The 14,197-nt window shown below is 37.3% G+C and overlaps 1 protein-coding gene across 1 annotated transcript in view; it reads right to left on the bottom strand.

Annotated features, from left to right (window-relative positions):
• Positions 1 to 14,197, bottom strand: part of ITFG1 (integrin alpha FG-GAP repeat containing 1) — a 242,593-nt gene that overhangs the window by 172,821 nt on the left and 55,575 nt on the right. The window contains exon 7 of the mRNA XM_029242010.1: positions 1,155 to 1,216. Within this exon, the coding sequence (XP_029097843.1) occupies positions 1,155 to 1,216 (62 nt within the window). The remainder of the gene's footprint in view (positions 1 to 1,154; positions 1,217 to 14,197) is intronic.

Below are 14,197 nucleotides of genomic sequence, written 5' to 3'. Positions count from 1 at the left end.
TTAGATGTCTTTCTTTTTCCTTGCCTCATAAAAAAGAAGAAAAAAGGATCAAATTGCTTAGTTTGGAAGTAGTTAGTAGTATTTAAAAGCCCTAATCTTGTCTAAACAAAGCTCTTGCCCGATCCTAGTTTCCTTCCATGAAGAAATCTGAGTCATGACTCTTCTATAAGAGATGGCTGATAATGAGTCTTTTTCCATGAGCCTGCACTTTACATTTTAAAAAATCTGTTTATTTTTCACGAGTATTTTAACAAAAGTCTACAAAATGCTATGGGTTTAATTTAGATTGAATAAAAGACAATCTGGAGTAAACAGCTGGGAAACCAAGTGATCTCAAACTAAAATTTGGTGTGTATTGTGTGCCAGGTATTTTACACACATTGTTGCATTTAATCTTCACAAACAGTCTATGAAGCTGACATGACACTCTTATACCTGTTTTCCATGTGAGGAAAGTGAGGTTTAATACTCGACCATTATTTGATGAATGTCACTCAGTTGGCCAATTTGGCTTGTCCTCAAATCCTGTCCTCCATTATGTACCTATAATTCAACTTTAAAAATCTGGGTAGTCTATTCTTCATTAATTAGTATTTCATATAATCTACATCAAGCTAAAAATAAAGTAAAACCATGACATCAGTTTGGGAAATAAAGTAAAACCATGACATCAGTTTGGGAATATTCTACTTGCAATTAAAAAACTATATTGCCTCGTCAACTTGCCAGTAAATTTAGTATCTGTTGTTCTTATTTTTGTATATAAGCCTGAAGGCAAGTAGGAAAAATTAGTCTTTTAAAAGGGGTTTTCTTCAACAAACCATCATGCTGACAACTTAAGTGACAGGCATCTCTCTCAACAGCTGACAGCCTAGCAGGGGCCCTGTTAACATGCGCATTAGGGAAGACTGATTGGTTTAATTGGCAGGTCATGCCTAAAAACCTGCAGAGAAATTGATGCTGAAAGAATCATTTCCTTCAGGAATATTCAGCAGTTTGAATGCAGCAATGCAACCAAAAGCTCTTAAAGTTGTTCTATTTATTGTTGAAACCAACCGACCAAGTGATTACTTTCATTTTACTTTCTAAGACTGTGTGCTTTTTTTTTACTGAAAGCCATCATTTAAAAATGCTTCAAAGAAAAGATTTCTTACCAAATTTTTCCATATCTCAAACTGGAAGGTACTAGAGGCAGACAATGTCGTGAGGAATAAATCTAGGAGGAAAATAAGAGAATTTTAAGTTCTGTTACTGATGTGTACATTTAAAAACAGGAAGAAGTACAATACATAAAAATAGTTTTAATACAGCTGTACTTAAATGTATTTTAAAATTTATATATATATATATGTCATATATATGTACTTTTTTGTACATCGAATGATGTTTATTGATAGTTTACATGATTCAGATCTAAGTGTCATCAATGGTGGGTAATGTGACCCTCTTACAAGATCAAGGATGAATGCTACTGTTGTTTTTTTTTTTTTGGCTGCACCATGTGGCATGTGGGATCTTAGTTCCCTGACCAGGGATTGAACCTGTGCCCCCCTGCAGTGAAAGTGTAGAGTCTTAATTAACCACTGGACCACCAGGGAAGTCCCTAAAATTACATTTTAACGAGCTTGATCCATCAAAGAAAAGAAAGCAGATGACCCTGTATTAGTACAATTAAGGAAAATGTATTTAAAGGAAGCATTTAGTATTAGTCCTTCAAAAGCATTTTTTATTTTTAAGAACAATTATGTGTACTACTTTTTTATCTTACACATTTTAATTCTAAGGTAGGCTACATTTTTAAAAAAGATATTCTAATCATAATCACATTTTGCTTTCTCACCCTAAAAGCAACACTTAACTATATATCATAGTCAGGTTTCATCATGATTTTAAATAACAGTATTACAGCATCCACAATCTTTGGCACTCATGTTAAGTGAACAATAAACTGTATTTCAAATTTTAATAGAACTGTCTTCATATATTCCAACTAAAAAAGTTTTATTAAAAAGTGCAAGAATTTTAATAAAATTTTTTGAAAAACAGTAGGTTGACAGTCAAATCAAACAATCTATTAATCCAAAAGCCAGGTAATCTGCAAGTCTATTCTAGTAGCAGCATTTACTATGTTTGATAATGGCAATTTTACTTAATAAATAGAGAAGTTTTAAAATGATGAGTTGACTCATAGGAATATTAAAATGACATTACTCTTTTGTGCTTTAAAAAGATGAACGTGGTATAAAGACCACAACTACCTTTAAGAAAAGTTTTTTTTTAAAATCCCATTAAATGTGTTTAGAAAACTATCATTGATATGTTAATGTTTTCTGTAAAGGCTTCATATTAATTTAATGAAGCTAATTTATGTAATAATTACAATAAGAAAGATTTTCATAGAATCCTAGGAAAACTAAGTAACCTGTTCACTTTTATTATTAGTTGAACTCAAAACTGACTAAGTGGAACAACTGTCGATGTCAATGTATCAAATATCTCTGCATTTATTTTCACCACACTAAAGATGGATATAGAAATGTAGTCTTTTACTAAGATAATTTCTTTAATCTGTCAAACATATACTCCCAATGAAGTGTTTATTTCCATACTCCTCTAGGAAAACTCCCAAATAATATCTGCGATTATGTGATGATATACCTACAACCAATCTTCTCTCCTTCGCCCATGTATCCTTCACACTGCCATCAGCATGATTAAAAAACAAAAGTGCAAATTTGATCTCATTTCTTCTCTTCCAGGATATAGGAATAATCTCATCATCTGTCAGGTGAAAGCCTACCTACCTACATTTCCAGGCTCATTTTTTGCCACTGCCATGATGTTTGTTGATTCTATTTTCACAGCTTCACTGGCTATTTATTAAGACTTTGAAAAACAGTCAAGTGACATGAGGGATTGTAAGTACCTTATAAAACAGATTTAAAAAAAATTTCATTTCATCATTCAATTATATAAAGAGGTTATAGAAAAATAAATAATTCATTATGCGGAGAAAGAAAAATAGAGACAATTAATTATTAAAAATTCAATATGAAGAATCATGCCTCAGACTTTGAATGAAACGAGAATGAAACAACAGCTAGAAAAAAATTTTAGTCAACAAAGCGATAAAGTTCTTACCCTCCCACATGCCACGGGGCAACTGGGCCCATGTGCCGCAACTATTGAGCATGTGAGCCACAACTAGAGAGCCCGTGAGCCACAACTACAGAGCCTGTGTGCTCTGGAGCCAGCACATCACAACTACAGAGCCCGCTCACTCTGGAGCCCGTGCGTCACAACTAGAGAGCCCACGTGCTGCAACTACTGAGCCCCTGCACCACAACTAAAGAGAGAAGCCCACGTGCCACAACGAAGAGCCCACGCATCACAACAAAAGATCCCACGTGCTGCAACTAAGACCCGACACAGCCAAAAACAAATAAATAAATATTTTAAAAAAAGAGTAATTTACACAATAAAATGAAAGGAAATGTACTCAGTAAAACTAATGGATGCTGTGACATGCCACTGAGATCCCTCACGGAAATGAAGGACTTATTCCCTCAGCTGCTGGAAATGCTGCTGGCAGACAGCCCTAAGAAACCAGCCCTTTGGAGGACAGTTTTGGCTGAAGAGTACTACCTTGCCAAAGGTTGTGACCTTTTCTGTGCTAGCCTGCATTCAATAACTAGTCAGTTCAGAGGAATAAAGACTAGACCCCCTCACCACAACTCAGGACAACTCTGCAGGGCCATTCCACATTCAGAGGTCCCAAGGTCAGCTGAGGCTTCTACTGACACTGAATCATAGTCCAACTTTTCCCTTCCACTCGTACTGACTAGAGCACTCCCTAAAACAAACTTCTTGTACACTCATCTCCACCCCAGAATTTTCTTTGCAGGGAACCCAATCTACAACAGTTAATACCAAAAGTGATCTGAGAAAGCAGACACTAAGATTTTGGAGTTGGATCACCTATCATGGTACTGGCAATAAAGATTCCTTCACTGGGGGTAAGCAGTGCACAGACAGCCACACTGTCTTTTACTGATGCTGTCTTGGGTAGTATTCTGGTGGAAGGGAATGTTCCACGGGGTGTGATACTTGAGGCTTTTTGAGAAATATTAGATAAACACTAACTATAAGGACAGCAGAGTTTGATGGCTATTGCTAAGCTCAGTTTAGGAAATAAAGGAAAGACACAAAGGTTGAGCATGATTAATGAGAAATTAAAAGCTAAATGTGAAAGCCAGAGGGCCTCTTCGAGAGCAAAACAAGAGGTTCTCACCTCCAGTAGCAGGAGGGCAAGGAAAGCTGACGACTAAGACCAGGACTTAATGGTAAGAGTAGAAGGGCTTCCAAAAAGGTTAAATTCTCAACCTAAGCAGGTCTGCTATGTTAAGGTTAGAGCCCTAGATGGGAAAAAATGATATTTGACCCATGGGATAGGAACATCTAGGTGATAACCTGAAAATCATGAATCCCCAGATTCACTTGAATGGATTTTCAGAGCCTGCAGGAGTGGACTGTTAAAGGTTGACATTCCCTCTTGTTTGAAGATGATGGAGAAGTTTCCCCTAAAGGCTAGAGTTCTCTCTTATTGGAAGATGATGGAGAAGTTTCTAACTCCATTAGGCAACATTCTTCCCACTTCCTACAATCTGTCGCACCTTCTCTGCTGCCACTAGGCCAAAAAGTGGGGTTAAGTTACAAGATAATCTAACCAGGAATGTGTGCACATTTGAGGGAGAAAGGGACTACAGCCTGAATTAAGTGCAGGACATAGCTAACATGTACTGGCATTCTGAGAGCACTTGATCAAGGTAGGGGTTAAGGGGTGGGGTAGGGAAGATGGGGTGCAAGATGAGGCACAATAAGGAGTTGGGGGTATGGTGATTACACTGGACCTCATCTACTCTAGAAGTGGCAGCAATTCATTTTATAAGAGTAGATACATATTCTGGATAGGTGTTTGCGCTTCTTGTCTTGAAAACTAATTTAAAAATGCTAATAGAAACAATATGATGATAGCTGACATCACTGGTATTCAGTTGAAGAAATAATCCTTATCAAAAGACTGCATTATAAGTTAGTTGAAAAATTCAAGATATAAACCCCAAACTCAATTAAATCCTTGTTCATTAGATTCTTTTAACAAGTAAAATAGTGAAAATAGTCTATGTTCATGCAGTCTCTTCTCAAAATACACACATAGTCAAGTAAGTGTGTACAGAAACTTTAAATGGTTTATGCTTCAATTATCTCCATTCACAGCGTGAAAGGATTAAACTACTGCGTTTTAATCCTTGCCAAGCGCAGCACAGCCTTCTTTTCAAATGAAGAACCCTTTAGTTAATGTTGGCATCAAAAGGAAGCCTTAGGAGTTTTAGAAACTTAAATTGGAAGTTGGACTATGTGAACTAAACCATGTTAGGAAAAATCAAAACAAAGGTTAATCATTAATAATGGACACCTAACATCCTTTTGATATGGTATAAAGGAAGAGATTAAAAATTGTGATTTCTGGCACTGTATCCCCTCAGTGTGACATCTCAACTTTTTAAGAAAAATATTCCAATGGAAATTTTTAAAAAGTAGTATTCGTAATGTCATTTATAGTTCCTGCATGAAGAAATTCCCCTTGGATACTGAGTCACTGTATTTCCAAAGGAGTTCATGGTTCATTTGGAAAAAACACAGCTAATAAAACATTTTTGGTATTTTCTAGAAGCATCAGACATTTTCACAAAGAATGTTTCAAAGCAGTATTCTGTACTGTTTCTATGCTTGAACCAGGAGGATTTGCCAAGTTCATGTTTACATCTGTTCTGTAGTACTGTCCAGTCTTTCTTAGTCCCAGTTACACTAGTGAAAGGGCAGCATGAGAGTGTAGAATAAAATTATCTTTCATCCGTTTCCACTTGTTCATAAAACAGTACACCGAAGGCTATGTAACTGCTGAAATCATTAAGATAAACCAGCTAATGCCAACAACTCTTCCCTTTCGCGGCAGCAGTTTAACTGCATTCTGAAGCTCAGAGGTCATCAACTCAAACGCTGTAAGGCATGAGGCTCTAACTTAAAGAAGTTAAGAGGTCCTGGTACAACCAAGATGATCAAATAGTAAAAAGGCACAGGGCATACAAACTGACTAAAGATCTCAGGATGGGGGAGACAGTAGGAAGTAGGGGACTGAGAGGAACTAAAGAGTCCATCACCGACCAAAGAGGACGGCAACTAGTTAGCTCCAGCCAATTGTTGCTGCTACAGAAATATAATTTTTAAATATGGAAAATCATATTTGAAAAATATTGAAATATAATTCAAAATATTTTAAGCAGCATGGGAAAAAATTAAAAACATCTCTGCAAAGTCAATTTGAGGTACCAGATTAAAACCTGATAGATTATTGCTTTGGTTACATATTTGTTCACAGAGAACCAACCCTACTTCCTATATTCCCTATACCAAACACTGCCAGATAATATTCTGTACTAATGCACTAATTTAGTAGATGGTGAGGAACCTATTTGAATGGGTCCCCATTCACAAGATACAATTCTAAGGAAGAAGTCCAAATTTCTAAGAATCATTTTAAAATTTCAATTTTAAGTTCATAAACTTCTATCTAGACTTCCTTTCCCTTTCTTTCTCTTTCCTGTCCTGAAACATTGGGGCCCAAATGAAGATTCTCTATGCTTAGCAGAGAGCTCTGACTAGACACTTAGACACAATACTCTGGAACACAGGTACACATTATTATAAGACTAAAGGTCCTTAACGCTGGGTAAACAATAAACTTACTCCCGCCCTGCCTTCTCTTATCAGTCAAATCATCAGAAGTATTTTTGTTGTAAGAAAAAAAAAAGGTTAGATTGATGGGAGCCTGTTAAGTGTCCTGAAATTGAATGTTTAAGGGGGTTATAATTTTCATTTGAGGAGTATTATTAACAAGTGAGAACTGGATATATTCTAATTACTACATTTTTATTATAGGGAATTTATTTTCTATAACTTGGATGTTAGATTTTTAAGAGAAATGTAATCAAGGTAATTATGGTAAATTAGTGATCTTCAAAGACTTATTAATATTTTGAATTCTATAGTGTTAGATGAATCTCAGTTGAAGTCATTTATCTCCTCTACTCCTATGAGATTGGGGTCTTAAGGAATCTGGGGGAGTTTGCAATTATTTATTTGTTTTTTGTTTGTTTGTTTGTTTAGGCTGTGCCGGGTCTTAGTTGCAGCATGCAGAATCTTCACCATGGCATGTGGATGACTTCTTAGCTGTGGCATGTGGACTCAGCTGTGGCATGTGAACTCTAAGCTGTGGCATGCACGCAGGATCTAGTTCCCCAACCACAGATTGAACCCGGAACCCCGGCATTGGGAGTGCAGAGTCTTACCCATTGGACCACCAGGGAAGTCCCCCGAGTCCGCAGTTTTAATTTTTCCAATCTTGTAATGTTTCTATGGGTTAACACACATTAATTTAAAATTCCAATATGAGAACACACTTCATCTCCTAGAAGAATCCTCTATGTTCCAGAAAGTAAAGAATTCATTAGAGATTATAATACTTAATGATGGAAAGAACTGGAGTACAGGAACTTGGCATTAATCATCACTAAGATTTTCCATTAGCTCTCATTAAAGTTAATTTTCTTGAATGAAGGTTTTATAATACAAATTTTAGAACTGCATTTGGCCTGATGATTTTTCTTAGGGCAATGAAGTCAGTCTTCATACATTTGGTTTATACAATAAGGCTACCTACTTCCATTAGTCCCTTTCATTCCTGATCCTTCCTTATCAGGTCCACTCATTCAAAAACAAATGTTAGGTAAAGCTTATCTTATTAATGTAATATACACACTAAGTGTATATTACAAATTTATACAAACGTATAAAGATGTCATACTTGCTAATTATTTAGAAGCCACCTTCACGAGCACGACTATCCAAAACCAGTTCTTCAGGCAGGTGAAACATGGCATCTAGGATTTCTGAGTACCTATATTGATGTTAAAGGACCTTTCCACCAAATTTATTTTTTATGCATTTCTGTCTAATGAGTTGTTTGATTTTTAACAGAATTCTTAGTTTTCACTACATGATGGGCTCCTACTCAGGGGCTAGGGTTAGAGAAGAAACCTCAACTTTGCGCACAAAAAGAGTGGCTAGACATTTAAACCAAATTCAACCTAAAAATAATTTATTTAAGTGGCATGATTCAATCACTGTGATAAATGCTCTAAAATTTATGAGTAGAAGCTGTCGGTCTCTGATAATTGCTATGTCAGACTGAACTGCAAAACACAATACATATGGGTCAGCAGAGTTTAGCAGATTATTCCTCTTATAAATCCAAGAGAAGAAGAGATAAACATACAAAATGAGTTATTTAAAATGATTCAAACTCAGTTACTCAAAAGCAAATCTCTGACAGTAGGCAGTTACGTCCCATCCTCTAGAAACTCCTGATTTCTGTACTGTCTTCTATTCTTAACTTGTTTTTCTAAACACCAGAGAGGAACTTTCTGCAGACTAGAATAATAGTGGACTTAATGAGATAATTTATCTGTATTATTTCTGTGCATCATTTTTGGAACATACTAGAAGGGAATATTTTTGCTGAATCTAGAGCAGTGCAGTAATAAAATGCTTGATGTGTAATAAATTCCAATAAATTGTTAAAAGTAAATCAAAGCATTAACCTCCCTGGGCTTCATTTCCCTGCCTTTGAAATGGTGTGATAAGACTAAATGATCTTTAAGATTTCTTTTGTATCTATCTACCTACTCATTCAACTTTTTTTTTTTTTTTGCGGTACACGGGCCTCTCACTGTTGTGGCCTCTCCCGTTGTGGAGCACAGGCTCAGGGCGCGCAGGCTCAGCGGCCATGGCTCATGGGCCCAGCCGCTCCGTGGCATGTGGGATCTTCCCGGACCGGGGCATGAACCCGTGTCCCCTGCATCGGCAGGCAGGCTCTCAACCACTGCGCCACCAGGGAAGCCCCATTCAACATCTTTTAAGCATATCCTATGTGCTTGGCACTCAGTTAGGTATTGGTTAAACACAAATGAGGCATGCTCCTTGCCTTTGAGAACATCTGTCTCCTTGGAGGAGACAGATCTGGAAAGAGCACATGGCAATGGCTCAGCTAGAATTATGAACATATAAGATCGGGACTGAGTTAACAGAGGTACTGTTGGGGGGAATTTGGGGAGGGCTTCACTTAGAAGATAACATTTCTGCTGGTCACAAACTTAACAGGTAATTAGTTTTAGAAGCAATGATACATCAGTGAAATGCTAATGCTACCAACACATGTCATTTTACAGCAGGCGCTTTTTATAGGAATAAGTTAAAACCAAACAATCAGATCATTAAGAAACTTCAAGTTAAAGCAACTTGTTAAAATAATGAGACATACTCATGGCCTCTAACTCATTCAGAAACAAATGTTAGGTAAAGCTTATTAATGTAATATACTAAGTACAATTACAAAAATTGCTCATATACCCATTCCAGCCATATGAAATCTGAAGTTAATGATAATTCTGATAATTAAATAATTTTCTCAAGATTATGGAATTAAAGTAGTCTCTAAACTTCACATGTGAAATTAGAAATATACTTCTCTTAAAGCAGAAGTACAGTAAGTACAGTATTGATTAAACATGAAAAGTAAGTGTATATTAAATGCATTAAAACTTCCTTTCAAATAGCTACATAAAATAATTTAAGAAATTTAATGTTAACTCCAAAAGTATATCTTTAACAATATGGAAAACACACAATTGTAATGCAAATAGTAAGCCTTATAGTTACTAATAAAACTCTAATTTTAAAACTGTCTTCTCTGCCTTTTGTAATGTAGTGTAGAATGCTATTTATAGGTCATGTTAAGAGCGCTCACTTCAATAAGAAGAGATTTAACCTTTCTTTTTTAATGTCAAAGGGCTTTATGTAAGAGTTGGAACTTCATCATTTAAAACTAAAAACCTAATTAAAACACTGTACCAAAAATAAGAAGGAATGGCTTGTTAAGCCAGATAGGAAAGTTCTATTGATGCTTTGTAAATTTATCATATTTAATTTATACAATTATCTCTAACAGAGCAGAATAATCCCATGTTATAATAATCCCATATCCACTATAAACCTTCATCCTGAAACAGCCCCCCTCCCCAAAAGTATGAGCAACAAAATTCAATGCCATAGGTTTAAACAAAACCCATCATTTGGCATTATGATGGACTACTTTTAGGTTGGCAGAAGCCCACCAAATGTGAAATTTCCATCTCTGCAATGGCATTGTGAGGAGCTAGTACTGCAAACTTGCTCCCTAGCAAAACAAGCATAACTGGGGAAAATCACTGAAAAACCCAACCTTTTAAAGTCTCTGGAAATTGTTTTAGATGAAGAAACATTCGTTCAAGAAAATAAAACTCGGTAAGAATAGTGAGTCTGTGGCATTTGAACCACGACTCGCCTCTCCCTTTCCCTCCTAGCTCAGTGTGATAGAAGCTTTGCTTCAGGCAGGTGCAGACAAAACCATAGGGCACCCTTTCTCCCCAGGTACCAATCAAACTATTCCTCTATACCGACCTATTCCTCTAGTGTAATCGAGGGTTATGGTATGTTCCTGAGGTGTGGGCAGGTACCAGCATTTCTCGTCTCTCCCAGCAACATGCTACAGAGGCTAAATTCCAAGCAAGTGTAGCCAAGATGTCAGAGAATCTCTTCTTCAACTCAGCCCCCACTGATGGGGTGGAGGATCTACTTCAGGCACAGCACATTCAAAACAACAGGGCTCTGATAACCTGCATCCCAGCTCATTTGTAGGCTATTGGTTCCATGCTGGAGAGACAAACCAAGAAGATCAGAAACTACCACCCTCACCCTGCGCTCTGCTCCTAAAGCGTGGGTGTCACTGGGAGGGAAGTACATCATTGGCTATACTTCCATCTCTGGAGCCATGGCTCAGAGATTCTGGCCAGGAGGAGAGGCAGGCTGTAACACAGAGAACACCAAGGTTCTTGTCTAAGGAAATGACAACAGAAAGAGGGGAAGTTCAAGCCTAAGGGCACACTCAAAACCAATGGCAGGAAAGCAATTAAGAGGAGGCTGCCAGCTTCATGGAACAAATAACCTATATCACTAATTATTAGAGAAATGCAAATCAAAGCTACCATGAGGTATCATCTCACACTGGTCACAATGGCCATCATCAAAAAAGCTACAAACAATAAATGCTGGGGAGGGTGTGGAGAAAAGGGAACCCTCTTGCACTGTTGGTGGGAATGTAAATTGATACAACCACTATGGAGAACAGTATGGAGGTTCCTTTAAAAACTAAAAATAGAGCTACCATATGACCCAGCAATCCCACTACTGGGCATATACCCTGAGAAAACCATAATTCAAAAAGAGTCATGTACCAAAATGTTCACTGCAGCTCTATTTACAACAGCCAGGACATGGAAGCAACCTAAATGTCCACCAACAGAGGAATGGATAAAAAAGATGTCGTACATATATACAATGGAATATTACTCAGCTATGAAAAGGAATGAAATTGGGTCATTTGTAGAGACGTGGATGGACCCAGTCTGTCATACAGAGTAAAGTAAGTCAGAAAGAGAGAAACAAATGTATATTAACGCATATATATGAAATCTAAAAAAATGGTATAGATGATGTTATTCACAAAGCAGAAATAGAGACACAGACATAGAGAACAAACCTATGGATATCAAGGGGGGAAGAGGGGATGGGATGAATTGGGAGATGGGGATTGACATATATACACTACTGATACTATGGGTAAAATAGATAACTAATGAAAGCCTGCTGTGTAGCACAGGGAACTCTACTCAATGCTCTGTGGTGACCTAAATTGGAAGGAAATCAAAAAAAGAGGGGATATATGTATACGTACAGCTGATTCACTTTGCTGTACAGCAGAAACTAACACAACATTGTAAAGCAAGTATACTCCAATAAAAAAAAAAAAAATCTAAACCACAGACCAGATAGTTTACTAGAGAGAACTAGGGGAAGAATAAATATGATGAACCTTCCTGGGGGTCTGAACAACCTAAAACACTGATCTAAAAAACTAACCTGCAAAGCAGTCCAAATTTAACTATACCAGACTACTAAGCAATTTATACCCCAAGGTGTTGTTAAAAATAATAGAGCAATCAGCTGGCAATTAGTGGAGCCTAACAGGTGAGTATGATCAGGGAAAGAGACAGAGAGCCCTGCTACTACTGTCATCCCAAGGTGACGGTGCACATGTCAAAAGCTGTAGCCTCTGAGGAGCAACATCAATGAAAAAGTAGAGGGAAAAGAAACAAGACAATATAATAAAGAGAAAAAGAAAAGTGGTGGCATTGCCATTTTAGGACGATTGGAGCTTAAATGCTCCGGAAGAAATAAGGTAGGTCACCTGGTCCCCAGAGTTTCCCCAATCTGTAACACTGGCCAAGGACATGTCCACCTAATGTATCTGCTCTTTTTCTGACCTCATCATTCTTGAGGGTGCCTGAGCCTCTATTCCTCTAGCATAATTAGATAACCAGTAGCTTAAGGATATACAGCATGCACAATACACTATCCAAAGGACTGTACTGGTGATGAAGTATTCTGGGAGTTCAAGATAGGATCCTTGGCAGATTGGAGAGATTCTATAAGAACAAGTGGCAAAGAGATAACAGGCAAATTTGGCTTTTCTACAGTGCTTATGGAATTGATCTTCTTGAGTTTTTTTTCAGAGTTAGGAGTGACATTAGAGAAAAAATTCTGGGGAGATGTAGGAATAGGAAGCACCAAGACTCTGTCTCCTCATCAAGAAAACAACTGCACTTGCAGAATCTATCTGATGTACTCATTTTGGAATTCTATAGTCTATTGAAGGCTTGCAACTTCTAGGGGAAGGCCTGCATGATAAACTGCAGTTAATTTTGGTCTATTTCAGCTCCTAGCACAGTATCAGCCACTCATACTGCACCTCCAGCTCCATGGAAGGCAGCTGTGCACATGTTCCTGGAGCAGTTATGGTGGGCAAAAAGGACCCTGACCTCCAAATATCAGAGATCTGTTCTCGGATCACTGATTGCTGCTTCTGATTATAGAGGTGCAGAGAAAAAGGGCAAGGGCACAGCCACTGTTGTTACACTGTTGCAACCCACCTCCCTTCCAGCTGAAGCGGCTACCAGGGGGATTTAAAGGGATAGGGCCCTTCTCCACTCACCCACCCACCCTCCTTCATTTTTCTCTTTTACCCTGTTAAGAAGCCAGACATTAAATACTTGACATTAAAAAGCAAATGCATATATGGGAAAAATTAGAAAGTAACTGTGCATGTCCAGGGAAAGATGCAGGCCCAGAAAAGACCTGAGAAGACCTTAAGTTTACCCATCAGGCTGATCCCTGGCACTGAGAGAGCCTACAACAATCAAAAACAATAAACAAAAACAATAACAAAACCCAGCAAGACCTGGGGAAGGGGAGGATATGATTTCAAGAGTTACCACATTATGTAAGATTCAAATGTCCAATGTTCAATGAGAAATCACAATGCATACAAACAAAAAGGAAAGAACAGCCCATTCAAAGGAAAAAAAAAATCAACACAAACTATCACGAAAAAGACCTGATGACAGATCTATTACACAAAGACTTTAAAACAATGTTCTTAAAGAGGCTCAAAGAGTTAAAGGAAGATGTGCAGAAAGTCACAAAAACAGTATATGAATGAAATGGTGTATTTCAAACAGTACATGAAATACCAACAAAGAGACAACCTAAAAAGAAACCACATAGAAATTTCAGAGCTAAAAAGTACAATTACTGAAATGAAAAATTCACTACAGGGATTCAAAGAAGATCTGAGCAGGCAGAAGAAGAAAAAGCAGTAAACTTGAAGGTAGTGCAATGAACATTACTGAATCTGAAGAACAGAGAAAAAAGACTGAAGAAAAATGAACAGAGCCTAAGGGACCTATGGGACACTGTGGGAGTTTCACAAGGAGCAGAGAGAAAATCTGAAAAACAAATGGCAAAAACTTCCCAAATTTGATGAAAGACGTGAATATAAACATCCAAGAAGCTCAATAAACTCAAAAAAAGATGCATTCCAAAAGACCTATAACAAGACATTATAATCAAAACTTTCAAAAGA

The sequence above is a fragment of the Monodon monoceros genome, unplaced genomic scaffold, assembly GCF_005190385.1.
Source record: "Monodon monoceros isolate NGI ecotype Baffin Bay Population unplaced genomic scaffold, NGI_Narwhal_1 Super_Scaffold_10, whole genome shotgun sequence".
NCBI lineage: Eukaryota > Metazoa > Chordata > Mammalia > Artiodactyla > Monodontidae > Monodon > Monodon monoceros.
The sequence above is the reverse complement of the archived record's forward strand: the minus strand, read 5'-3'. Positions and strand labels throughout refer to the sequence as shown.